At 39.3% G+C, this 26,191-nt stretch overlaps 3 protein-coding genes across 5 annotated transcripts; 2 read left to right on the forward strand and 1 right to left on the reverse strand.

Moving 5' to 3' along the window:
* The first annotated feature begins 3,024 nt into the window (after window positions 1-3,024).
* LOC124629725 (exocyst complex component 3) lies at window positions 3,025-11,099 on the forward strand. The gene is made up of 11 exons (XM_047163244.1): window positions 3,025-3,283; window positions 3,856-4,004; window positions 4,609-4,804; window positions 4,926-5,180; window positions 5,267-5,548; window positions 5,653-5,835; window positions 6,155-6,313; window positions 7,031-7,138; window positions 7,231-7,410; window positions 9,481-9,873; window positions 10,077-11,099. Exons 1-11 carry the CDS (start codon window positions 3,191-3,193, stop codon window positions 10,323-10,325), a joined length of 2,247 nt encoding a protein of 748 aa, XP_047019200.1. The 5' UTR covers window positions 3,025-3,190; the 3' UTR covers window positions 10,326-11,099.
* Window positions 7,903-9,485, reverse strand: LOC124629727 (histidine-rich glycoprotein-like). Its single transcript, XM_047163248.1, has one exon. The coding sequence runs from the start codon at window positions 8,732-8,734 to the stop codon at window positions 8,003-8,005; it is 732 nt and encodes a 243-aa protein (XP_047019204.1). The 5' UTR covers window positions 8,735-9,485; the 3' UTR covers window positions 7,903-8,002.
* Window positions 11,100-11,887: 788 nt separating the features above from the next.
* Window positions 11,888-23,305, forward strand: LOC124629726 (V-set and immunoglobulin domain-containing protein 1-like). 3 transcript variants are annotated; one of them, XM_047163247.1, is made up of 7 exons: window positions 11,888-12,010; window positions 17,948-18,181; window positions 19,033-19,152; window positions 19,235-19,367; window positions 20,019-20,197; window positions 20,626-20,650; window positions 23,095-23,305. In XM_047163247.1, exons 1-6 carry the CDS (start codon window positions 11,965-11,967, stop codon window positions 20,640-20,642), a joined length of 729 nt encoding a protein of 242 aa, XP_047019203.1. In that variant the 5' UTR covers window positions 11,888-11,964; the 3' UTR covers window positions 20,643-20,650; window positions 23,095-23,305. The 3 variants fall into 3 exon arrangements, with proteins under 3 accessions (XP_047019203.1, XP_047019201.1, XP_047019202.1); XM_047163245.1 differs by lacking the exon at window positions 20,626-20,650 and adding an exon at window positions 21,704-21,784; XM_047163246.1 differs by lacking the exon at window positions 20,626-20,650.
* Window positions 23,306-26,191: the final 2,886 nt, after the last annotated feature.

The following is a 26,191-nucleotide window of genomic DNA, read 5'->3' on the forward strand; positions in this document are numbered from 1 at the left end:
AATTTAGTACCTTATTGCGTTGGAATAGAGTTCATTTTCGTAAATATATATTTCGAGCGTGCGCAATCTTGTTTATTACATTACATCTATGGTTTGTACCAGCTGATAACATGGCATGGACATGCTGCTGATAAGATATGAGCTGGATAATCGGTACCGGAACCATGTGAACTCTCTTGTCTTTGATGTACTCTGGTGTACTGTACCCCAGGAGGTTTACGAATTACTTGTGTACGATGAACACATTTTGTGAAATGTTATCTCGTCATACTATATTTGAACAGCGAAAACTTGTAGAACTATTTATTTTGCCTAGTCGTCTCCCAGATGATCAACTGAACTGCACAATATTGCTGATTGCAAGAAAAACTTCACTACAAAGACCCATTACACCGTTGTCATGGGGGACTTTAACGCTAAAGTGGGAGTACAGATTTGCGGCGAATCGGCAGTAGGATCCCATGGATTTGGAAGCAGGAATCATAGGGGGCAAATGCTCGTCAACTTCCTTGAACGCGAGGGGCTGTTTTTGATGAACTCCTTTTTCAAAAAGCAGCCCCAAAGGAAGTGGACGTGGCAAAGCCCCGACACTATGACTAAAAATGAGATTGACTTCATCATGACGAACAAGAAGCACATATTCAGAGACGTCTCCGTGATCAACCGGTTTAATACCGGGAGCGATCACCGACTTGTCCGAGGCTCTCTGAATATCAACTTCAAGGCGGAACGTTTCCGTCTGATGAAGGCCAGGCTCCGACCAACACTGCTCCAAACCATGACAGGATCTGAAACGTTCCAGTCAAATTTGGAGAACCGATTTGCCGCCGTGGAAACCACAGCAGACGTTAACCAGAACCACGAATATGTGGTTCGGATCCTCAGGGAGGAAGGTTCGAGATTCTGTAACATGCAGCGTAAGGGCAAGAAATCAAAGCTTTCGGAAGAGACATTAGGGCTTATGAAGAAACGACGTGAAAACCCGCCTGTCACTTCGTCAGCTAAGCGGGCTCTAAACCAAGAGATCAACAAGCACGTACGACGCGACGCGACCTCCGGTGCTCCAATACTCTTGACATTGAAAGAGCAATTGAGCAGAATCGGGGGTCAAAGGTGTTCGTACAATCTCTTGGAAGAAGCCACTTGACGAAGCTGACCACAACAAGTGGAGAAGTCGTTTCTTCGGTACCGGCAGTCCTTTCGGAAGTGGAAAATTTCTATGGCCGGTTATACGCATCGCATGCATCTCGACCTGATCCCGGAAATGAGGATTCTAGAGCCACATTAACACGCCATTTCACCGAAGACCTGCCAGAAGTCAGCAGTGGCGAAATCGAGATCGCTCTGAGACAGCTCAAAAATGGAAAAGCCCCTGGCGAGGATGGCATTACAACAGAGCTATTAAAAGCGGGAGGTAAGCCCGTACTGGGGGAGCTCCAGAAGCTTTTTAATGCCGTCCTTTTCGAAGGGAGAACTCCAGAGGCGTGGAGTAGGAGTGTTGTCGTCCTGTTCTTCAAAAAGGGAGACAAAACCCAGCTGAAGAACTATAGACCCATTTCCCTCCTAAGCCACGTATATAAGCTGTTCTCAAGAGTGATCACGAACCGACTTGCGCGGAGACTCGACGAATTCCAACCACCGGAGCAGGCTGGGTTTTAGGAGCGGATACGGCACCATAGACCACATCCACACAGTGCGGCAGATTATACAGAAGACCGAAGAGTATAATCAGCCCCTGTATCTAGCATTTGTGGACTATGAGAAGGCCTTTGACTCGGTTGAAATCTGGTCTGTTTTGGAGTCCCTGCAGCGTTGTCAAGTAGATTGGCGATACATCCAAGTGATGAGATGTCTCTATGAAGCCGCTACAATGTCGGTCCAAGTACAGAATCAGCAAACAAGGCCCATACCGTTGCATCGAGGAGTGAGACAAGGGGATGTTATTTCCCCGAAACTGTTCACTAATGCAATGGAAGATATGTTCAAGACGCTGAACTGGAAAGGACGCGGCATCAACATCAATGGCGAACACATCTCTCACTTGCGATTTGCTGACGATATCGTCATCATGGCGGAAACGCTACAGGACCTACAACAGATGCTGAACGACCTGGCCGAATCTTCTCTACGCATCGGCCTACGGATGAACTTGGACAAAACCAAGGTCATGTTCAATGAACATGTTCTACCGGAACCGATTGCGATACACGGCGCCGTTCTCGAAGTTGTTCGGAAATATGTATACCTCGGGCAGACATTGCAGTTAGGTAGAAACAACTTTGAGGACGTGGTGAATAGGAGAATTCAGTTGGGTTGGGCTGCATTTGGGAAGCTACGTCGAGTCCTAACATCGTCGATCCCACAGTGCCTAAAGACAAAAGTCTTCAATCAGTGCGTCCTACCTGTCATGACTTACGGAGCCGAAACGTGGACACTGTCGGTACGGCTGGTCCACAAGTTTAAAGTCGCTCAGCGGGCTATGGAAAGAGCTATGCTTGGCATTTCTCTGAGGGATCGCATCAGAAATGAGGTAATTCGTCAGAGAACCAAAGTCATCGACATAGCCCACCGAATCAGCAAGCTGAAGTGGCAGTGGGCTGGCCATATTAGCCGAAGAACCGATAACCGTTGGGGTAAACGAGTTCTAGAGTGGAGACCACGCCTCGGCAAACGTAGTGTAGGACGTCCTCAGGCACGGTGGAGTGATGACTTGCGCAAGACGGCTGGCAGGAGCTGGATGCGAGCAGCCGAAAATCGATCTCAGTGACGTGCACTTGGAGAGGCCTATGTCCAGCAGTGGACTGCTATAGGCTGATGATGATGCAAGAAAAATAACTTTGGCTGCCCCAAATGCGGCCCCTAGACCTGCAATAATAATTTAATTAATACATTTACTAATTTACTTTAAAATGGTAGAAATAATTGCGCAATCTTCAATATTATCTAAATGCTGTGGATTTATTTGAACACCCACAAGAACGGACACGGGACGCGGACGTGAGTCCAGACTCTATAAACACGTCTGTGGTCAAAAGTGTCAGAAAGTCTAAATGTCAAAGTCCCGAACAAAAGTATTTTCTAAAACATAATATTTATAAATCGATGATTTCTAATAATTTGCTGATAAACAATTCACCGTAATCAAACTAGCCTGAATAATTGTTGAAATTCTATAAATTTAGTTCATAAAATGAGTACCATGGATGAAATAGAGGATGAAGCAAAAGCAGCAGCTGAAAAGATGGTAATGAATATGATGCAGAGACCTGGACAGCTTGAAAAAGTAAGAGGATTTACAATAACTATGTAAATAAATAAACATAGATAGTCCAATTGCACAGAGGACTATCTATCTGGTGACTCATTACTTAATATAGCTCATAATAAGCTAATATAGCATCATAGCTTGGTGGGCGTTTTGTAAAAATTAATACTAGGTTTGGCAAGCGTCACACGGCAATTTCACCCTGCGCCCGATTAAAAAGTATTTCGTCTCCAGAATACTACTTAAACTACTTTCAAAATATGCCTAATATTTAATCTCATTTGGTGTAGCCTTTTTGTGTGAAACAACAAATAAACAACCTCACTTTTGCATTTATAATAATACTCATTAACAGGCACAGGCTTGAATTTAGGTATTTTTCTGGGAATTCTCCTAATGGTCAAATATTGTACCCACAATAAACACAATTTAAGTCCAATTCAAGGTCTTCCTTACGTTTTTATGAATTTCCTTATGTACTCCCTTACATACTTGTGTATTTCCTTATATACTACTCCTATGTACTTCCTTATCTCTTTATGTAATTCCTGTTATGTAGCTATGTTAATTATCTCATCAACCATAAACAGGTGGAACACTATAAAAAAAGGATAACTCATAAGAAGGCCTCCATTGAAGCTCAGCTAAAGTCAGCAGTGCAGGGCAAGCTGGATGGAGTCAGTGTTGGGTTGAAACAGTTACAAGAATGCCTGGAGGATGTTCAACAAGTTAGCCTAAAGTAGGTATTAATAACGCACCATCTAAAGGACAAACATTAAATTATACATTGTATTCAGAGTAAAACTAAAAATAGCACTGGTCTACAAATTATTATATACTTTTTTGTCACAAAGGTGAAATATATATAATTTTTTGTAGAATATTTGATACATAATCAAAATCCAGAACATAAAATTGATTTGACGATACACCTATACATATAAATAAGTACTAAAAACACTTCTGATCTGAATCTGATATAATTTTTAAGGATAGCACATTTTTTGGTAATTTCCAACTAAAGCATCAAAAAGTACAACTTTCCCCGCATTAAAGCCATGATGAAATAAGATGATTCGAATTTGACATTACAGAAATTTTCAGATCAAATCAGTATTACTAAGAGAATCAAAATCTTTTATTAGTATAGATTACTGCCAACTTTTATCATAACCCGTTGAGCTGGTATTTATTAGGCAGATTTCTAATACCTGTCTTTTTGTCATTTGCTTACTCTATAGATTGGAATTTGACAATACTTGTATAGGGCTCATGTAATTCTGTCCCTAGTAAGCAAGTTTGATTGAGATTGAGAGTATTGAAAAACTTTCGCACTTCTGCAGAATGGATGAACTGGAAGAGCTTTTGAAAGGTGTACCACCTCTTGTGGCATCACTCCAAGCGGTGCGAGAGGAAGACTCGCGCCACTCCCAGTATGTCACAGCCATGGACAGTCTCAAACACATATTCACAGTACCAGAAAGTGTGGCCAAAACAAAACAATGGATAGGAGAAGGAAAACTTCTTCATGCCCATCAAGTGAGTTCATTATACTCTAGGTATATAGATCTTTTCAGATGATATTTGGATTAAGAAGTATTTTAAAAATGAAACGTGTACATACTTATTGTATTTGAACATCTTGTATTTATGATTTCAGTGCCTAAATGATCTGGAAAACTCCAGAGATGATTTACTATATGAACTCCATAGATTACCCAACCAATCTTCACATGATAAGATTATGTTGAAGGCTTACTTTGAAGATGTTGAAATGGTGTCGAATTTACTGGAGAAACAAATTAAATTGATATTAGCACGAACTTTGAATACTGTTCGTAAGGAGCCCACAGTAATTGTGACAGCATTGAGAATAATTGAAAGAGAGGAGAAAAGGGATCAAATGGCTTTACAGGTTGTACACATTTACTATCTAATCATGTAATGAAAGAAAACAGGTTGCATTGCATTTACCTACTAAATTATCGTGTCATTTTACAGCAACAAGACCAAACCGGATTCATGCCACCTGGCCGTCCCAAAAATTGGCGAGCCAAAGCTTTCGAAGTGTTAGAATGTGCGGTTGCTCAGCGTATTGAAGGGACACGCGTCGATGAACGTGAGGATAATAAACTGTGGCTGGTCAGGTACCTGGAGCTTACCAGGCAACTCATATTGGAAGACTTGAGGGTTGTCAAGACTTTGTGTGTCCCCTGCTTCCCGCCGCATTATGATATCGTTAACAAATACGTCAATATGTATCACATATGCTTATCAGCGAGTGTAAGTCAATAAATATTTATCTATTCTAATTCTAATAAATATTTATATATTCGAAGCTAATGTACTAGAAGCTTTATATGATATTCATTTTGTCTTAATTTCAGCTCCAAGATGTAGTAACTAATGGCATAGAAGGCAATGAGTATGTTACTCTTTTATCTTGGATACTAAATACCTACCCTGGTCACGAGTTGATGGGTAGCTCAGAGTTAAATATTGACGTAACTACATTGCCACCTTTATTGAGCAAAGAAACTATGCAAAAACTGCAGGATGAATATTTGCAGGTGAGATATCAGTTTTAGTTTTGATGACATGCCTGCTACCTCATTTACCATGGCTCTACTATCTACCAAATCCGTATGTGATACTCCGGATACTCCCACAGTAGATGTGGGGAGACGTGAGTGTCGGCAGACACGATACACATCTGGGAGAGTATCAGAGACCGTCGTCAGTCGTCCAGGCCATCATATGATCCCTGGTTTCTCCCTTGTGCTCGCATTTCTCACCACGCTGTACGTCTTCCGTCGTCTGCACACCACAGGAGTGTTACGTGCGCGTTTTTCAAGCTATTTATTATAATTTCTAATAATAAAAAAACAGAAAATGGAGTCAAACTACATGGAGTGGATGGAGAAGACGCTGGAGTCGGAGCGCGCGGAGTGGGCGGGACAGCGGGCGCCCGACGTGGAGCCGCACTCCAACGCCTACCACACGCACGCGCCCGTCATCATCTTCCAGATGATCGACCAGAACTTGCAGGCCAGTCACTTCACATTGTTACGCACACTAAACTACGATTGTAATCAAAAATGTACAGCTCCATTTACACTTTCACACACAAATACTAAGTTCACTGGCAACATAGATGTCAGTTTTTCTTCAAACAACTGTTCACTTTAAGTGATACAATTTTAAGTTAAATTTATAATAAACAGTGGTTTAAAAAAATACTAATGTTTATGCTGTCGGTAAATTTGGACCTTAGGTCATATGTTTATGTTTGATATTATTACTTACCCATTTGACATTAAAATGTTACGTTACCCTATAATTCTATCAGGATACGGGTAAATCCTTCGGGACGCGGTTGAAACCGCGGGAAAATGCTGTCAATATAATGTGTTAAACATACAAGCATCATCGTCTGCCTAGCCTTTATTAAACTATGTTGGGGTCAGTTTCAAACATACAAGCAAAAAAAAAACGAATAATGATAATTCGTTTTTATAACGAAAGTCCCATTCATCCTCAATTGACTCTGGGCCATGATTGCTAATATTTCAGACGATGAAAGCTATAATTAAATAAAAAGTGTTATAACTTTTACTTTCTATGAATTTTGTAACACAGTGTTGGTACAGCCTCAACCTTGAACTTGCTTCCAATCAAGCGACACTGTCGCACCGTTTCGAAAGTGAGTCTATCTTGACTATCTTTTGCACTACACAATTTAGCTGATTTACAGCTTGTTTCCAGGTGACTGAAACTATAAGCAAAGAAATAACGTTTAAAGCGTTGCTGCTCAGCATCGACCAAGTTACACGTTACGGAAATATGTACAGAGATGGAGTTATACAGTTTAAGGTGAGTTTTATTTTCAATTATTTGTAATGTGTAAATAAGAACCTTTTTTACACTTCCAAGTGGGTTCTAAATTGTTTTTGTTTTGTATGTAGAACGGTCACTTCGCGGACCGGTCGCGCGTGGCGTACTTCACGCACCACATGATCACGATCGTGAACAACAGCGAGCAGATGGTGCGGCTCGCGCAGCAGACGCAGACGCGCCACTGGCCGCCCGCCCGGCACGACCCGCCCGCTGAGGCCAAGTTCGACAAAATGCTTAACACATTCCAGGTAAATTACCTATAATTGCTACTCTAACTCGTCACAAACGGTAAGTTTTTGTTGGATTTCAGCAGAACATATTTGCTTCAGAAGCTTATAAATTGAAAACTAAGCGAGTATATCGTAAGAAAAAACTACAATATCCAGCTAGGCCTGCCGGTCATGTAAATTATAATAAAATACTTATCTTTCATATTATTCGATTTTATATAATTACCATTCCTATATATCAAGTAACTAAAATACATACAGATTTTTTTAGTTAAGTTTAACTATAATTGGCGTAAGAGAAAGTCAGGCCAAACACGACAGTTCAACGATCTGAACCTCTCAATAAGAATTGGATAAATACTAAAATCGGTGCAAGGTCAGCCGAGTGCATGCAAAAAATTGCAAACGCTCTGGCCACTGGAGCGCAACACATATAAAGATGCTGAATGTGTCTTCTTTTCCCTTCGAATGAGTTTCAGAACACCTTCATTAATAAAGAAATATGAAAAATTACTTTGTATAAAATTTAATTCTTTGGCGTAAGAACATAACAAAAACGCATTTGAGCAACAAATCAACAATTATCAGTTCAGGTACATTCAGCAAGAGCTTAGTGCCCCTTCTTGTGTCCCCAATGCTTGTGGTCCTCATGGCCGCCCTTGTGGTCATGGTCGTGGTGGTGGTGGTGGTGCTCGTGGTGCCCGCCCTCGCCGTGGTGTCCCTTGTGGTGGTGGTGGTGGCCGCCGTCCTCGTGGTGTCCCTTCTTGCCGTGGTGGTGCTCGTGGTGTCCGCCGTGCTTGTGGCCCTTGTGGAAGTGGCCGCCCTTCTTGTAGCCGCCCTCGTGGTGGTGGCCGCCGTGGTGCTCATGGAAGCCCTTCTCGCCGTGGTGGTCGTGGAAGTGCTTGTCCTTCTTGAACTCGTCGTGCTTCTCGACGCCGTGGTGTCCCTTGGTATCGTGTCCCTTGTGCCAGTGGCCGTGCTCCTCGTGGCCGTGGCCGTGGTCGCCCTTCTCGCCGTGGTGGTGGTGGTGGTGATAGCCGTCGTCGTGGTGGTGGTGCTTCTTGTGTCCGCCGTGCTCGCCGTGGTGTCCCTTGTGTCCCTCGTGGTGGTGGTGGCCGTGCTTGCCGTGGTGGTGCTCGTGGTGGCCCTTGTGTCCCTTGTGGTGCTCGCCGCCGTGGTCGTGGTGGTGGTGGCCGTGGTGCTCGTGGCCGCCGCCCTTGTCCCAGTGGTGGCCGGACGCGGCCGCCTCGAGGTCGGCCGACCGCTTCTCTCGGATCTCCCTGGCCGAGCTGACGGCGGCGATGGCCAGAAGCCCAAATGCCACAAGAAGGCTTCTTCTCATGTTGGATTAGACAAGTTGTTGCTGAATGATATCGTTTCATCGGTGGCAATGATTTTATATACTAAACAGCAACGACGGTTAAGAAATGATTGCTTGATAGTGTCAAGGTTGTTACAAATAATTCGTTTGTTTGGTTGCTTTTCACTTCCTTCCATGTTCCATGTTTACAATATTAAGTTCCGTTGATCGAATAAAGATGAATATGTTTCCAAATAACCAATGTGATATATGTAAATAATATAAAATGTTGGTTTTACATAATTAAATAGTTGAACCTTTATATCCAGTTTATTTTATTATTCTTACTTAAAAGATTCGGATTAATGCTGTTTATTTAGAAAGTTATTTACATATTTACAATGAATATAAAAAAAAACTATCCTAGTAAAACAAAAAAAAAAAGATAAATAAAAAGCGTCAAAAAATTATTACTTGTAAAACTACTGCCAAATCTGCACATATGTTAGCATTTGAAACTTAATACATATAATAATGCCCACTCCTAAGACGCGTCTGGGTTGTTTCCTGTTTTCTTATATTCCATATATAAAATCCAGTAGATTAACACAAAAAAACATTATGCAGATAGGATAACAAAACGTCACATAAATATTTTCGGAAATACATTATGCATTTAGAATGATTCCCTTTCGTGGCGCTATATACATACGAAGACTCATTTTTGATGACCCCTGATGGAGTGAAGATCGAAAGCACCCGAATAAGTTACCTTTTCCTTGTTTTAGAGTTTAAGAGATGAAGCTGCGCAATTTCTTCTTGAGGAAGCATTCCTGGACTTAGAAGTTCACTTCGATGATCTATTTACAGCGAAATGGTTGCATTCTACTATTCCAGTGGACACTATTTGTATCACACTCGACGATTACTTTCAAGACTACAATCATTTGAGAGATAAAAACTTTGAGTATGTTATAAACGAAGCTCAAAACTTGGTGTACAAAAAGTACATTACAGCTATGTTATCGAAGAAAGTCGCTTTCAAAAATGTGGAGGAAGCTCAGCAAGCTGCCACTAAGATAGTGAAAGAGGCGAACCAAATAAGGTCTTTCTTTAGAAAGATAGCTGCAGATGGTGTCAATGTGGATTGGCCCTTCGAAGTCATCAGTATGCTAGCGGAGGTAGGTTCATGTTTCAGCATCAATTCCTGGTCTAACTTTTATTACTTTACTATAACACTATTTTCAAGGCGATTAGATTTTTTTTGTGTATTATTAATAAGAATTAATTTCGTAAAATAGAAGTTAAATAACTGACACAAATCTATACCTAGATACTTAAAAGAGCACTGTCCGCTCATGTTTCGTTGGTGGCATGTACGCAGGTGCTGCGGTGCCAGGACATCGAGATGCTGTCGCTGGACCTGCACGGCGTGGTGGCGAAGTGCCCCGACATGTCGGAGGAGCAGCTGTGGCGCCTGGTGTGGCTGCGCGGCGACGTGCCCCGCGCGCGCCTGCGCGACACCGTGCACATCGCGCTCGCCAGCCGCCCGCCGCCGCGCGCCAACTCGCACCCCTCGCTCTTCAAGCACATCACCTTCAGCGACCGCCTGCTTTCGCACTTCAACCTCTAAACCTACTTACACCACACTTCATACTCTTCCACTCAAATCATTTCACCTTTTAGTAGCTCAAAAATGTAGGTTTTGCTGCTTAAAAACAATTATCAAAATCAACTTTCCTCATTAGTGAGACAAAGCATGGCCATCCGAATTAACTGCTTGTGTCTCGCGTGAATCCGCGCGCTACAAAGGGTTAAGCAGCAAAACCTTCATGTTAGAGCTACTTAAGTGAAAATAACTATTGAAATTATCTGTTTGGAGCCTCCGGCGTGCGCAGTAGTGTTTTGTAAGTACATTTCCACGAGAAGAGCTACTCGCCATGTTTCGTATTCAGTCTACTTCTCCGAAGCAAGCTAGTAGTTACTAATGAATGCGTACTGATTCAATATTCGAACACAACACTATTGCGCGTGCCCAAGACATCAATGGCTTCAGACGGGTGATGTTACTTCATGATGTAAGATATAGTTTACTCAACTAGTATTATGGGGTGCATAAAATTATATTTAAACTCGATCACTTCATATTTATCTTGGCATATGCTATAAAAGATGAAGTCAAACTGGAATGAGCCTTATCTAAATTTGTTTAAAACATTGTTTCAACACTGTTTCTAGTTGGGTTAGTGGCCGGAATGACAGAAGACTTATAGCTGTAATAATTTTCTGAATAATGCCCATTGAGTATTCACCAACGCTAACGTAGTTTACTAGTACCTAAGTATTTTTAATTTATGTACCTATGTATAAATTGTGTAAAATAATAAATCTATATATTTATATAAAATCTCATTTTTTATTTAAATTTATTTTTATTAGAATACACACAGTCACGACACAGCACACACAGTTGCTATGATCGGTCGGCTTGCAGTCTGACTGGATGTAGGTGAGTAGGTACTATTTAGTGTTATATGTTAATACATAAGTTTGTTATGACTTTGATGATACTTGGAAATACCTAATGTCTTAGTCTTTAAAGGCTTAGCCTTTTCCAAACTATGTTTGAGTCGGGTTGCTGTCCAACCGGATTCACCTGGGTAATATATCAGAATAACATCATATAGCTTTTTCCCTGTGCGGGAAGAACTTGCCTCGGGACGCGGGTGAAACCGCGGATTCTAGTAGATGTATAATGACGATAAGCTAATAATAAAATAGCAGTCATAAAATAAACTGCAAAACACAGACAGGAGTAAAAATATTTTACTTTCTTCTGAAACTCTCGTGGCTCATTTTATGCTTCAGAAGTCAGTGACCCGGATATATCTATGTTTCTACGCCGTTGTATATTCGACAGTATGGAGCTTCTATGTTTTTCTAAAAGAAGTTAATCGTAGGTACCTACTCATTTTTTGGACATTTGTAAAATTACAATTTTGACAAACGTAATATTCACTTCCTAAATAAACAAACAATTTAGGGAGGAAGTAGTCGGCCGTGATTGCACACAGCTCGTTCTCGTCGGTACAACAATGAGCGGCTGCGCTGTGCTGCTTCGTATCTGCGTCGTCTCATTGGGTGCAATTGAGTGGTTACCTCGCGCTGCGTCAAGGCCACTCGTTAGTTCGAAGGGCGGGCGGCGGCGCGCGCGCGCAGTCTGTCGCCGTCCCGCGCGCGCAGTCTGTCGCCGTCCCGCGCCCGCTGCCGCCATGTCCGCGCGCGCCGCGTGCTCGCTGCTGCTGTGCCTGGTGGCAGGTGAGCAGTCTCGCCACCACCAAATATCTATAGCCTCACTCCCATACAATAACACTTTTAACTCTTGCTACATTTGCCAAATTAAAATCAGTGATCTTCTATTTAAATTATTAATTTTTTACCGGTCAAAAAATTATATGTACCAACAACTCGGCTATGTACTTGTAGTGCCAACAAGGGATGAGATTGTTTATGAAATTACCATTTCTTAGTGAAACGGATTTGTCACCATACTACCATAGTTACTTAGTCCTGAAGTTACGGAAGAATATATGAGTGCATTCACTTCTAGGGTAGACAGGTAAACTACACTAAATAAACTTCGCGAGCAGTGTTTCTGTGAGTACCTACAGACTAGAGACATGACTTCTAAACATACAATAGGATGTTCAAATCCGTGTTCTACTTCACATGACTCATCCAATCATAACACCACAGGAAGACAAACTTTTGTATGCAATTTGCTTTTGTGCGCGCTCTACGAGTCTAATATTTGGGTAATGTCTATTTCCTCTAGGATTTGTTTACTTCGACAAGCACTTTTAAAGTTTGTCATGAAGGATATAGTGCACCGTAGGATTGAGCTGGTGAAACATTTTGTCTTTTTGGCGGTTGTTGTTCTAGTAGTCGGTGTTTTTCAAATACTACAAATCGCTTCGACACACACCGCGTGTGCTCTGGTCGCGGTGGTATTTTTAACATTCCCGGACCGCCTCAAGGTTAGCCAAGATAGTCGCTTATTCATAGGGATATGACCTAATTTCCTATACCAAATTATTTATAGAATTTTCATAAAGGAATGGAGGCAAAATCAAACATTTGAGGAATTATAAACATAATAGAGAATCGACCTAATTGAAGTTCACGCGGAAGTTCTTTCTCACTTATATTAAGTGCAAAAGCTATCGCTATTGTTTACATACAACAGAGTATACACTTCAATACGTATGGTGCCAATTTACATTAGTCAAAAAAAATTACTTCAATTCAGTAAAACGTTCTGAGGCAGATCAGGACCTACCTGCAGAAATATGTATATGAGATCATTCTGATATTTATAAATGATCATAAATCTTAGTAAGCAGCTATATCTACCTAATGCAGATTTATTGTCCACCCTAGTAGCATCATCGCAGGTGACTATATTGTAATGATTATAATCCTGCTGCCCGTCAATTTCAATTTCTTAAGCTCTTTGCCACAACAATAAAACAATTACTCTGGAGTACCTAGATACAATTCAGAGCATGTAGTGTACCAGCTAGATAACTAGATAGACGCGCTGAACTAGAGCCAAAACATGAACCATGTGAATAATATAAACACTTGCCATTATCCGTTCCATGTTAGGTACGCGTTGCTGGTCCATTGTTGCTGGGGAAATGATAAAGGGTAACGGCGGGATACACAGGCTTCGATAAGAGGAGACGCTATTATCTACTACTTAGATACAATATTATGCTGGATTAGTTCAATTACAAGGTACAGTCAGCAACAAAAGCCCATTAACACAATCAAAATTATAAAATACTTGAACACAAAATCTGTGACACGACTAGACAACAAAATAACCTAGCCATCAGTGAAGTAGTTGCTGAAAGTAGCTTTTGCATTTGTGTGATACTTAAGTAATTTTAATCGTGTTATTTATTGGACTTTTCTTGTTGTAAGTAGGCATAGCTACACAGAAGATTTATAGTGTGGACTATAAAAGGGTATTTAAAGCAATGGCGTTTCCACTGCAATTCCAGTATTGGTCCGTATTAATGAACAACCTTGGTAGAGCAGTTTCGAACGATCGCCATTACATTTAACTATGACCAACAATCTGCCTGCCAAGTTTACAGGATACCTACATGTTCGCAATCAGTCATTCTTTTTGCGTTGGTGGATAAAGGACAATGCTATTCTTTGTATGGAAGTTGGGCTCAAGAGTTGCCCACAGTAACTGCATAGTGTATTATGTTCCATAGGCTTATAATAGGTCCCAGACCGAAATATTTCGAAATCTATCCCAGGAGTGCTGAGAAAAACTGGTTTGACTCTTATTCAATACTACGAAAAATATGCTTACGAACTCTTAACTATTCCACTTTTATTACCTTAATTGAAATGCATTATAATATTAATCGACAAATACGAGGTATTGAACGAGATTTTTTTTTACCGACTTCAAAAAATGGAGGAGTTTCTCAGTTCGTTTGTATTCTTTTTACGTAAGTACGTGCATAACTCCGTCGTTTACCAACCGATTTAAACAATCATTTTATTGTTTAAAAGGATTTACTTTCCAAATAGTTCCAGGGTCCAGGGTCTGGTGATAGAAACCTTAAAACATTATGGAACTCTCGGAAATTGTAAGCACATATCGAATAAAAACTTGTCATTCGGGTATATGTCTCCGACACCACAAAACTGTGGAGGTTAAGACCTGACCTGACGATGGAGACGACAGTGAGACGAGGGAACTCCTCAACGGTATCTATTTACTACCTCGTGTTTGAGCTTATTTTATTCGTCTTGATAAGATTTTTCCATTGCCATTAAGGATTTGCATGACGCTACTCGAACTTAGGACTGATTGTGGTAGATAGAGACTGAAAAGCAAGAGAAACAACAATTACCTTTAAACGTCTATTTCTGTTTTTTTTTTTATCCTGTTAACAGTAAAACCACTATCTATCTGAATGTTATTTCAAGAAAAGAGGTTGTTAGGTTTGTGGCTGCTTAAAATGGCTTGCTAACAATGGCTGGCTAACATTAGAACTGGTTTTTCTCGGGACCTCTGGGACCGATTTCAAAAATATTTGGATTCCGTCTTAAGAGTGAAGTAAAAAACCTATTTTAACCATTCCCACTACTGGGCAAATGGCTTGGGCTTCATAAACTGACTGTTCAAGTTGGACATTAGAACCGGGTTTTCTCGGAACCTCTGGGACCGATTTCAAAAATATTTGGATTCCGTCTTAAGAGTGAAGTAAAGAACCTATTCTAACCATTCCCACTACTGGGCAAATGGCTTGGGCTTTATAAAGTGACTGTTCAAGTTTAACATTTGAACCGGTTTTTCTCGGGACCTCTGGGACCGATTTCCAAAATATTTGGATTTCGTGTTCAGAGTGCACTATGGAACCTATTTTAATAATTCCCACTACTGGGCAAATGGCTTGGGCTTTGTTAAGTGACTATCTATGGAGAACATTTGAACCGGTTTTTCTCGGGACCTCTGGGACCGTTACAGTTTACAGTTACAGCCTTTTTATCGTCCCACTGCTGGGCACAGGCCTCCTCTCTCACGGAGAAGGATTGAGCATTAATCACCACGCTTGCTCAATGCGGGTTGGTGATTTCAGACTATATAGTCCAGGTTTCCTCAAGATGTTTTCCTTCACCTTTTTATCAGCCATTGGTGTCTAAGATATACTTAGAAAGTACATACAAACTTAGAAAAGTTGCATTGTACTCAAACAACGCAAACAAAAAACAAAAAACAAAAAACGCAAAGTACTTGCCTGACCTGGATTCGAACCCGCGCCCTCATACTCGAGAGGTTGGTTCTTTGCCCACTAGGCCACCACGACTTTTCTGGGACCGACTTCAAAAATATTTGGATTTCGTGTTCAGAGTGCACTATGGAACCTATTTTAATAATTCCCACTACTGGGCAAATGGCTTGGGCTTTATTAATTGACTGTTCAAGTTTGACATTAGAACCAGTTTTTCTCGGGACTTCTGGGACCGATTTCCAAAATATTTGGATTTCGTGATAACAGTGAAGTAAAGAACCTATTCTAACCATTCCCACTACTGGGCAAATGGCTCAGGCTTTGTTAAGTGACTATCTATGGAGAACATTTGAACCGGTTTTTCTCGGGACCTCTGGGACCGATTTCAAAAATATTTGGATTTCGTGTTCAGAGTGCACTATGGAACCAGCTGAAACTACTCCCACTGCTGGGCAAACTTTGAGCCCACACCCTGGCATTGTCCTTTAAAAAAGATAAATTCAAAAAATTAGATTATGTGCCGGTTAGGTACTTTTAACAGTAAAATATATAGGTAAAAGGCAAAGTAGGTATGCCAAAATAAAAATGACCTTTTCAGCTTTTGTGACGGCATATTTTATTCTTATTCATTTATTGAATACTAGCTTCTGTCCACGGTTCCACATGGAAAAAAATTGCCAATATGTTATTCTGATAAATAAGCTACAATAAAACGTTAAGCGCCTGGTTCAATGAGCCATTGGCTGTGCTGTAATGACTATCGGCAAATTGACTGCAAAATCCACATACAAATGTTGTCAACTTTGGGCGCTAAATCAAGAAATTTGAGTTCTTTTTTCTTTTTCATCAGCACTATATTTTTAAACATACTTATGCTAGCTTCTCCCAGCGGTTTCACCCGCATCCCGAGGTAACTTCTTCACGAACCCGGATAAAATGAAGCCTATATCTACAAAGTATGTTGAACCAAATCACATCAAATTAAACACGTTAATTATAGGGGTTAAAGTATGAAATTGCCGATTTGTACTGAAAATCTAAATTGTAATTTTTTAAATTTTTAACCAACTTATTTAATCAAAATAGTTGCCATTATTATCTATATGCGGCCATCTAATAGGAAGGTCATTTATGCCTTTACGATAGAACTCTGAGGATCTGGACTGCACAAACTGTGTGAAAGAATTTTGTTCTGCCTCCTGGGAAACTTCTTGTGACGCAGTTAATTGTCCAAATCACAAACGAATAGTTTCCAACTGCAGTTCCTGAAGAGTTAAAACGGTTTCTTTTGCTGTATGAGGCCTCGCGTTGTCATGGAGCAATAACGGTGAAGGTCGATTCATGAGTCGTGGATGTTTTACTGCTAATTTTTTCAACATTATTCGGTGTCCGGCTGGGTATCTGGGTAGTTTGACTAGGATCGGCGTTCACCGTCTCTCTTAATTCCTCGTTAATCACCTGTCAGGCGGTATTCCTCGTGGCTCGTTCTTCAAGTCGAAGTTTCCACCACGAAAGCGTTTAATCCAAAATCGCACGGTGCGTTCATTAGCAGACACCTCTTCAAATGCAGCTTTGATATTGCGGGCAGTTTCTGCCGTTTACTTACTACTTCCGCGTCGGAACTCATATTCAAAAATTACTCAAAGGACAATGCCAGGGTCTGGGCTCAAAGTTTGCCCAGGAGTGGGAGTAGTTCCAGCTGGTTCCATAGTGCACTCTGAACACGAAATCCAAATATTTTTGAAATCGGTCCCAGAGGTCCCGAGAAAAACCGGTTCAAATGTTCTCCATAGATAGTCACTTAACAAAGCCTGAGCCATTTGCCCAGTAGTGAAAGTGGTCGAAATGGTTCTTTACTGCACTGTTAACACGAAATCCAAATATTTTGGAGATCGGTCCCAGAGGTCCCGAGAAAAACCGGTTCTAATGTCAAACTTGAACAGTCACTTTATAAAGCCCAAGCAATTTATTCAGTATTGGGAATGGTTAGAATAGGTTCTTTACTTCACTGTTATCACGAAATCCAAATATTTTGGAAATCGGTCCCAGAGGTCTCAGAGATTACCTAATGGGCTATCTAACACAGAATTTTTTTATTAAAATCGGATCAGTACTTCCTGAGAGCGCGTTCAAACAAACAAACTTTTCAGCTTTATAATATTAGTATAGATTAGACTGTGTCGAAATATTTTAGAAACCAAATAAATCTGAAAACCTAATAAAGTGAACTCCAGCCGGGGTCACTTAGCGATTAGGATAACCCTGTGTCAAGTCCAGATATTTTATTACTAAACTGTTACTATAATAATAATATATTTAGGATTTCTCGTCTAAAAAAAATGGTTCAAACTACCTACGACCTTCTGCAGACTAGATGGAGAAAATCATATGAAAATAGGCACTTATATGTATTCCTTTGAACATATTACAGGCAGTCTGCAATTATCAATAAAAGAGTTTGTGGTGCCAAAGGCAGTAGAAGTCGGGCAGGATGCAGAGCTGCTCTGCCAGTACGAGTTGGGGGAGAACGAGACGGAGGTCGCGCTCTACGTCAAGTGGTGGTGGACTCCCCAGTCGGGCTCCAGCTACGACAGGAAGCAGATCTACCAGCGCATAGCGGGCCAAGCCGCAGAGGCCATCCACCACGACAATACTAGCCAAATTGGTAATACTAATTCATAAATCATTCTTAAAATACAATATTGCTAATAGCTTTAGTCAAGTTTAGTCTATACCGCTAATACCGCTGTGTTACCATGGAACTGCATACTTGCTTATTCAATGTCATTCTATACCTATGAACTTACCTTTTGTCTTATTCCCAAATTTTAACTTAGTCCCAACTCCAAGCGCCCATCCTCGGTTCGGCACGGCAGGCAGGGTACTTCTTTAAAAGCAACAAATAACAATATAACTTAACGTGTGCAAATAAAGTTGAAATTTTAAAGTTCGAAAAATAAAAACCTAAGAACACTGATATTTTAAAACATTTAGCTGAAACTTTATGGTTGTAATATTATTCGTCGCCTAAAAATACGTCAGTGGGAGCCAGGCCTTAATGAAGTTAGGGTAGGTATCAATTCTGCTAATTTAATTATGTGTCAATTGGATATCAATTGAATCTCAATAGCAATTTGAACCTTAGTGGGCATTCTGTTACTAAAATAGGACCAATCGTTTTCCGATGACATTCCATTGATCTTTAGGGTGGTCTGCATTACAATCGTAAATTGATTGCAGACAATATTATTCATAAAACAGGATAAAAACATTTGTAAAAAATTGTTTACCTATAATAGTTCATATTTGCGGAATGTCATGCAAAAGCTTCAATAGTAATCGAGTCATATATGAATCTCAGTTGGATATCAGTCGTATGGTATGTCGCTTAGGTAAAATAATTAGCAGAATTGCAATTGAAGCAGCCCCTGATTGATCGCGCCAAAAAAAAACAGAAAAGTTGACGCTTCTGTCTAATATGTAAGTACCTACTTAGTAAATAACTTTACTTTTCAGAAATAAGAAATGATGATACTATCGTGTTACTGGATGTAAACCCCGTGGATTCGGGGACATACGAGTGTGAAGTGTCGAATATTGAAGAGATAAGAAATCACGAGAAGCTCATTGTATTCTGTGAGTACATACTTGACAAAAGGAACGTACAATTAAGCCATCGAAAAATTAAATAATTATGTCCTGAAATACTTGTTTTCAGCAATGGGTACAGGCCCTGAAATAAATTATACGTTAATTGAGGGAGACAATGATGTAGAAGAAGACATGTTATTAATAGAATGCAAAGCTGAAAATGTTGCGCCGTCACCAGATATGGCTATTATCTTTCAGGGGTAAGTTATTTTTTTATTTACACAACTGCCGAGAGTACCCCATGTCTTCTTCCAAATGGCTAAACAGTTTATAACATGGCGTCAGTGAGATGCCACAGACAGATTTAAAATTTAATGTACTATACATAAGTTAATATTCCTTGATACTAAAATTCACTGTAGGTACTTATACATATCTAAAATATCTTGATGTAGAGTAAGTTGTAGAATTAATTACAAACTTTTGTAGTTTATGAATGCTATGCATATCAATGTTTTTGTTGAATATTCTAAATGGTAAAAAAAAACGTTTTCTGCAATATGGGTATCAAATAAAAGGGCTGATCATGAAAATTTAAAAATGGTATATCACTAAAAACATTTGTGCAGAAACAAGTTGAACTATCGCAGTTGGGAGACCAACAGCTAGATAAGCAAGTGTTCTACAGAAAACTACCCCAACTGCGACTGGTATTTTGTTGATAAATAATTTCTAATTACCTGATCTCCCAAGTTAATATCTTAACTAATTTTGGTATCGGGTTAGTCAATCTTTTTCAAGTTGTAGGTGATTAATGTGAAATATTTTTTTATTTATTTATCGTAGAACATTAACAAATTGTTTTTCATAATTCGTCTACTAATAACAATATCATCTTCGTATTATTTCAGGGGAAAAATTGACATATCCAAAAATGTCGAAGACGTTAATCAAGATGGCTTGTACGACATTTCTGGAAATGCCACTGTAAGTGCGAAAGATATAGATGAAGGCGAGATACGCTGCGAGCTCTTCTACACCACTTTAGATCATCCACCCTACGTCGACGTCGAAACGTATATCCGACCAGGTATGATTTGTATTTAATTTTACCCAAGTTATGTCCGAACACTCAAACACCACTTAGTTTATCCGTCAAAAGTTCTTGTCTTAAAATCAATTACCTACATACTCAATCGAAAACAACTTACAACAGCAGGGTTTTTTAATTAAAACCCTTTTTACAGCTCCTTTTATTAGCTCAAATAATTCACTCAAAGCTTCTTTATAAGCTAGTTGCGCAAAAAATCAGACCTTGTTAAAAAAAACATGATTGACGATATGTTCACAATCTGTGAATTTTAGGTATTGATAATCGGGACTCGATTATATTTTTACTTGATTTTATGATTGTGTCGTTTCGGTAAAAAATCTTGCCCAAAATTAACTTGGTGATGTTTAAGTGGTCTGGCATATGACTCATTCATTCAAGTATTACAGTTGTACAAGTATTTGCAGTTGTAATAACACCGTGATGTCAATGGTAAAGTAACACAGTTGTAATGCATTAATTAGCTTACAGCACACGTGTTGCTTTGGAACGTCTTCACATGAAGTTATCGTGGTTATTTATGAATAGAGAATGGTACTTCACTAATTGCATTTCTCATTTATACAATATCCAAAAATTCACATGTTTACAACACGCTTACCCATCTACCACAATTTTGGATATTACATCAGAAGCATGAAGTGTAACAGCATTTTGCTTTTATAAAGATTTTTCCGCTAAAATTTCGTCGAACACGGTAATCTAGATTCTCGTCCAAGAGTGTTTTTCCGCACTTCCATATCCCCGCATATCCCATTGCGCATAGGTATTTTGACCTCATAAGATAAACATGAAAACATTCATTTTTTTTATATAATTTAAAACAAACGTGGTAGCTCAGGAAAGACATTCATTAAAAAATTGAAGCTATTACTATGACTTACTACTTAGGTACTGCTGCACAATATTCACTCTCTGGCTCGGAAGAGATAGGAGAATTATTATGTCCACGTTTAAATGACGGTTAGTTACTGGTTAGATGAGCTACCTATAAAAATAAAATCTGAAATGTTTTCTTTTACTCATACTGAACCTCCCAAAAAGTGCGTAAGTAGTGGTTAAAATGTTTTTCTATATTATTTCGTAATTATCTAAGTACAACTGCTAACACTCTTGTGCGTTGTAGGTAATATTGCATATTTACATATACCTAGAGAAAGCAGCAAATTAAGATATAGGTAGCAATCATACCACCAAAGCTCTCGTATTGCTTGCATTTTAGCCCTCATATGATAGGTACAACATCACATTTCACTGCTTTTATAGACGTCATGTCATGTCATAGAACATGAAGCACTTCGCATATTAATTAGAGACAAAGAAATAAGAAATTGGGTATCTACTGAACACGCATTCAATAATAATCATAATGTAATAAGTTGGATCTATTGTAATGTGAGAGAATCAGTAACGTGGTCGTAGATTAGTGTGCTACTGCGTGTTGTCTGTGTACTAACGTTGGTTGTTGGTGATGGTCGACGCCAGGCCGCGACGCGCCGCCCACTGCGCAGCCGGCGCAGAACGCGACCGAGCCGGAACCTACGCACGAGTCCTTGCAAAACTCCAGTAAGTCAGAGGCTAGGTACACAAAAACAACTACATGTTATACACCAGCCTACTCTGTACACCATTATGTCTAAAAACTACTTAATAAGCTAACTGAAAACATATTTTTAGCTTTAAATTTATCAGATTCTCTTTGGAACGCCCAAAAATATCTGTAACTTAATTATAATATTCAATTAATTTTTAATTACAATCTGTAGTTTATTTATGTATTCAAAGGAAAATATTTTACCTAGACCTATATTTTACCTGCCTACCTGATGATCCTGGCCACGTCCATGTGCCTAAAAATGTCTTCCTAACCAATCTTATTAAAGATTATGTAATGGCGAGGTTACTCGAGACAGCAGCTACGCGATATCAGTTAATCAGAAAGAGATTCAGTCAATGTGGGAATCATATTTGATTTGTTGGAACATGTACTTACTTTTAAAACAGTTCCCGTCTAGCCTTGCGCCATATGCACAATTTGGGTGTTATTGTTGTTTTATTCATTAATATTATAACACGAGTTTTATGACACTTTCACAAATTTCTTCCACTCCTTTTTCTTAGCAAAACAAATACATATATTTTCTATGAGCCCTAGTTCCCTGAAGTGGGTTATTCCCGCTCGGTAACACCCTTTCGTCAACACTGTTGACGATTGGGAAAAAAAAGTTTCGTTCGTTCACAGTGTCCATGAATGCTAGTTTTTATTTTTAAAATATAGAAATAAAAATAAAACATGTCATGGATTTTTAAAGTGTAAAATGGTTATTATGAACATGATAAGCCCATTATTTTATTTTCTAGTTAATTGTGTTTTAAAAGATTTAACATAATCCATTAAAACATTTTAAAAATCCAAACAAATAAAAACCAGCATTCATGGACACTGAACCAACGAAACTTTTTTTCCCGATCGACAACAGTGTTGACGACAGGAACGAAAGGTGTTACCGAACGGGAATTACCCCTGAAATAAAGGAAAAATAATAACCCTGCTGCAGTCGGGCGGATTTTTTGTAGGGCGGTCCTACCCGAGTATAAAGCATCAAGGGGTGCCCACGGCATGCCAATTGGCCTTAGTTCTAAGATTAGTCTACAAACAAACAATCATGCTGAAACTGGAATAAAATATTTTAGGGATTCGCATACAACAAACATTATTATTTGTACGGGACCCTTAGTGCCGGAGTTCAACGCGCACTTTTTCCTTATTTTGCGCCCTCAAAACCTACCTGGTCATTATTTACCAATAGTAAAATTCTTGACAGGAAAAACGTTACCCGTGTATTATTTTAATATCTACTTATACTAATTTGCAGGTGACGATGCTGGTCGGGTTCACAGTACATGGACGCTACTACTGTTTGCCGGTGCTGCGACGTATTTACAAGCCACCCAGACCTTTCGATTGTGATACTAATTACTACGTAACAATGCTTTAACTTTCCTATTAAGTACCTGTATAATATCTCAAATTATTTTATAAAAATATTACTTGCTATTGTTGCAAATAAATTGCTCTAACTAAAAGTTGTTTCAAGTTACTCATTTTGTTTCGTTTACTATTAGAAAACTGCACGACACGCACAGTGACAAATCTTTGTTTACATAAAAAATGTATTACAATATGGACGTACCTAATTTTATATGGATATGCATATGTTATATGCATCACCTAACAAACGGAACTTGGGTGCGTTTTACGCATATCGTAAGTATTCCATTACGCACTAGGAGCACTCCCGCATACAGTTTCGTTAAATCCTTCGTTTTTATAAGATGTCTCTACTTTGAACATGTTTTGCAGGTAGTTTCGTTATAAATAAGTACTTTTCACGTTTGTGTTATTTAGTTTCTGAAATGTAGTGGTATTTCACGTTTATACATATTATACAGTGGCGGATTTACAAATTTGCCGCTAGTAGGCCATTCAATTTTTGCCGCCCCTAATGATTGTGAACTTAATGATGACATTTCTGTCAGTTACTAGATTATTTTTGCAACCCGCTATGTAACGAAGAGTTTAATGTTGACCTAACCAGTTTATCTGACAGCGACTTTAAAGCGTAATGGTCTCTGCACACAGCGGGCGCGGCGCGGCGGGACGGGACGGCGACGCGACACAATGTACTAGATCGTCGCGTCACGTCGCGCCGAGCGGGACGGCTCTGTGTGGCGGCCTCCGTAATATCTAGTACATTACAACTGCTCAGTGTCGCGTCGCCGTCCCGTCCCGCCGCGCCGCGCCCACTGTGTGCAGAGACCTTAAAACCTCTGTAACTTTTAAACGGCTCAATTGATTTTCAGGAAACATGTCTAAGAACACTCGCCCGTAAAACACCTGTAATTCCAAAAAAAAACTAAATTGAAATCGGTTCATTCGTTCGGATACTATGATCAGTGGCGTACGCCGCATCGGGTGGCACCCGGGGCGGACTACATATTGAGCACACTCCCCAAAAAAAAACGACACAATATAATCACGGACTAAAATTGTAATTGAAGTACATAAAAATCGTGTAGAAATCATTCATGGTGCTTTTTGCTAGGTTTAACATAAAGAAACCGGAGTCATACCACTGCAAAGTTATAAAGCGCTAGCTAGCTTTATAAAAACCAGTGTCAAGTAAAAAAGCCGTGAGCGCAGCGAGCGCAAAATTTTTAAGTTTTAGAACAGTAAAGTACCAAAACGAGTTTATAAAACCGGCCTAAAGTGAAAAAGTCGCGAGCGTAGCGAGCGCGAAATTTTTTAGTTTTGGGACACAAACGTACCCAAACAAGTGTGAAAAAAAAACCACTGCAAAGAGAAGAAGCCGCGAGCGTAGCGAGCGCGAAATTTGTGATTTTTGGGACGCAATGATATCTAAAGAAATTAGAAAAAAGTAACTGTCAAGTGAAAGGCGAAATTTTTGAGTCTTGGAACACAAAAATACTCAAACAAGTTTGAAAAAAACCAATGTAAAGTGAAAAAGTTGCGAGCGCAGCGAGCGCGAAATTTTTTGAGTTTTGGGACACAAAAGCGAAATTATTTGGGCCACAAAAGTCCTCCACCTCCTGAACAGCTTAGAAATCGTCAGCGTAGAGCGTCAGTTGTTTTTGCTACTTCGGTGCTTTAAATTTTTGTTAGATTGGACTCAAAGAGCGCAGAATAAACCAGAAATGATGAAGGAACCGCGAGCGAACGCGATCTTTCAATTTATTTTTATTGAAACGCTATTGGAATATTTTAAAATTCATGATCACATAAACCTAAGCATATATTACAGTGCATTTATTAATCGTTTATTAATATATGGATTGTGTACTCGTATAATTCTAAAAAAAACTGTAAAAAAATTAGCAAAATTTGCCGCCCCTCTAAATCTGCCGCCCTAGGCACTGGCCTACTTGGCCTATTGGTAAATCCGCCACTGATATTATACAATGCATAGGTATAGATGGTGTTCAGGTGTATACTAGGATGGTTATAAACAAAGAAATGCAATTGAAACACTGTTTAAAAAACAATATCTTATATTTCTTAATGTGATTTGTACTATTGAACTATAACGATAACCAAACCATAACAACCCGTACATTTGCGTTGCCGCCTATCGGTAAAATCGGCGATTTGACAATTCTTCTTCTTCTTTCTTCTTATAGTGAGACTACACTTTGTCAGCCCAATATGCCGCTACAGCGAGAGCACGGCCGGCAATTTGACAATTGAAAATGGTTCGGTCATCGTTAGTTAAATAATGCAACTCACCGTTAAAGTGCTTATTATTCCACTGTCTACGACTCAATTAATATTAAAATTATATTTATACAAATAATAGTATACAAATTTAATATATAGGCAGGTAAGTAGGTAGATACCTACATAATTATGTATATTATAATCATAATAATACATAGTTTCTCTAAAAAATATTGATTTTATAACTTCGTTATTCCTTACTTATGTCAAATGGCACATACTTTGTTTAAAAATAATAAAATACCTTATTAATTAAATGTAAAACACACCTCCATGATCAGTCATCTCTCTAAATCTTCAGTCAAGTACTAAAAACAAATCTCAACATTTTATGTGATGGGTACAAATCTTTGGTAATATTGTTAAGCATCATTGGGACTGAAGGAATATGATATAAATAGTTTTGCAACTTAGAGAACCAAGTCTGTCTTATAATCTTAGCTGTCACGATTTTTTTTAAAGCTTCAAAATTCATGTTACTTCGGGGCTGACCGACAAGGATGAACGAGAAAGTTAAATATAATCGAGAAACCAGTTGAACTATAAACGAATTGGCGATCAGCGTCAAAGCGAGTACGTAATTTAATCCATTCAATCGTTTTAATTGGAAGAGTATAAAAATATTTGTGATAGATTTTCTTCAACGTTATTAAGCCCAAAATTACAGTATTTTTTTA

This window comes from Helicoverpa zea, chromosome 4, assembly GCF_022581195.2.
Source record: "Helicoverpa zea isolate HzStark_Cry1AcR chromosome 4, ilHelZeax1.1, whole genome shotgun sequence".
NCBI lineage: Eukaryota > Metazoa > Arthropoda > Insecta > Lepidoptera > Noctuidae > Helicoverpa > Helicoverpa zea.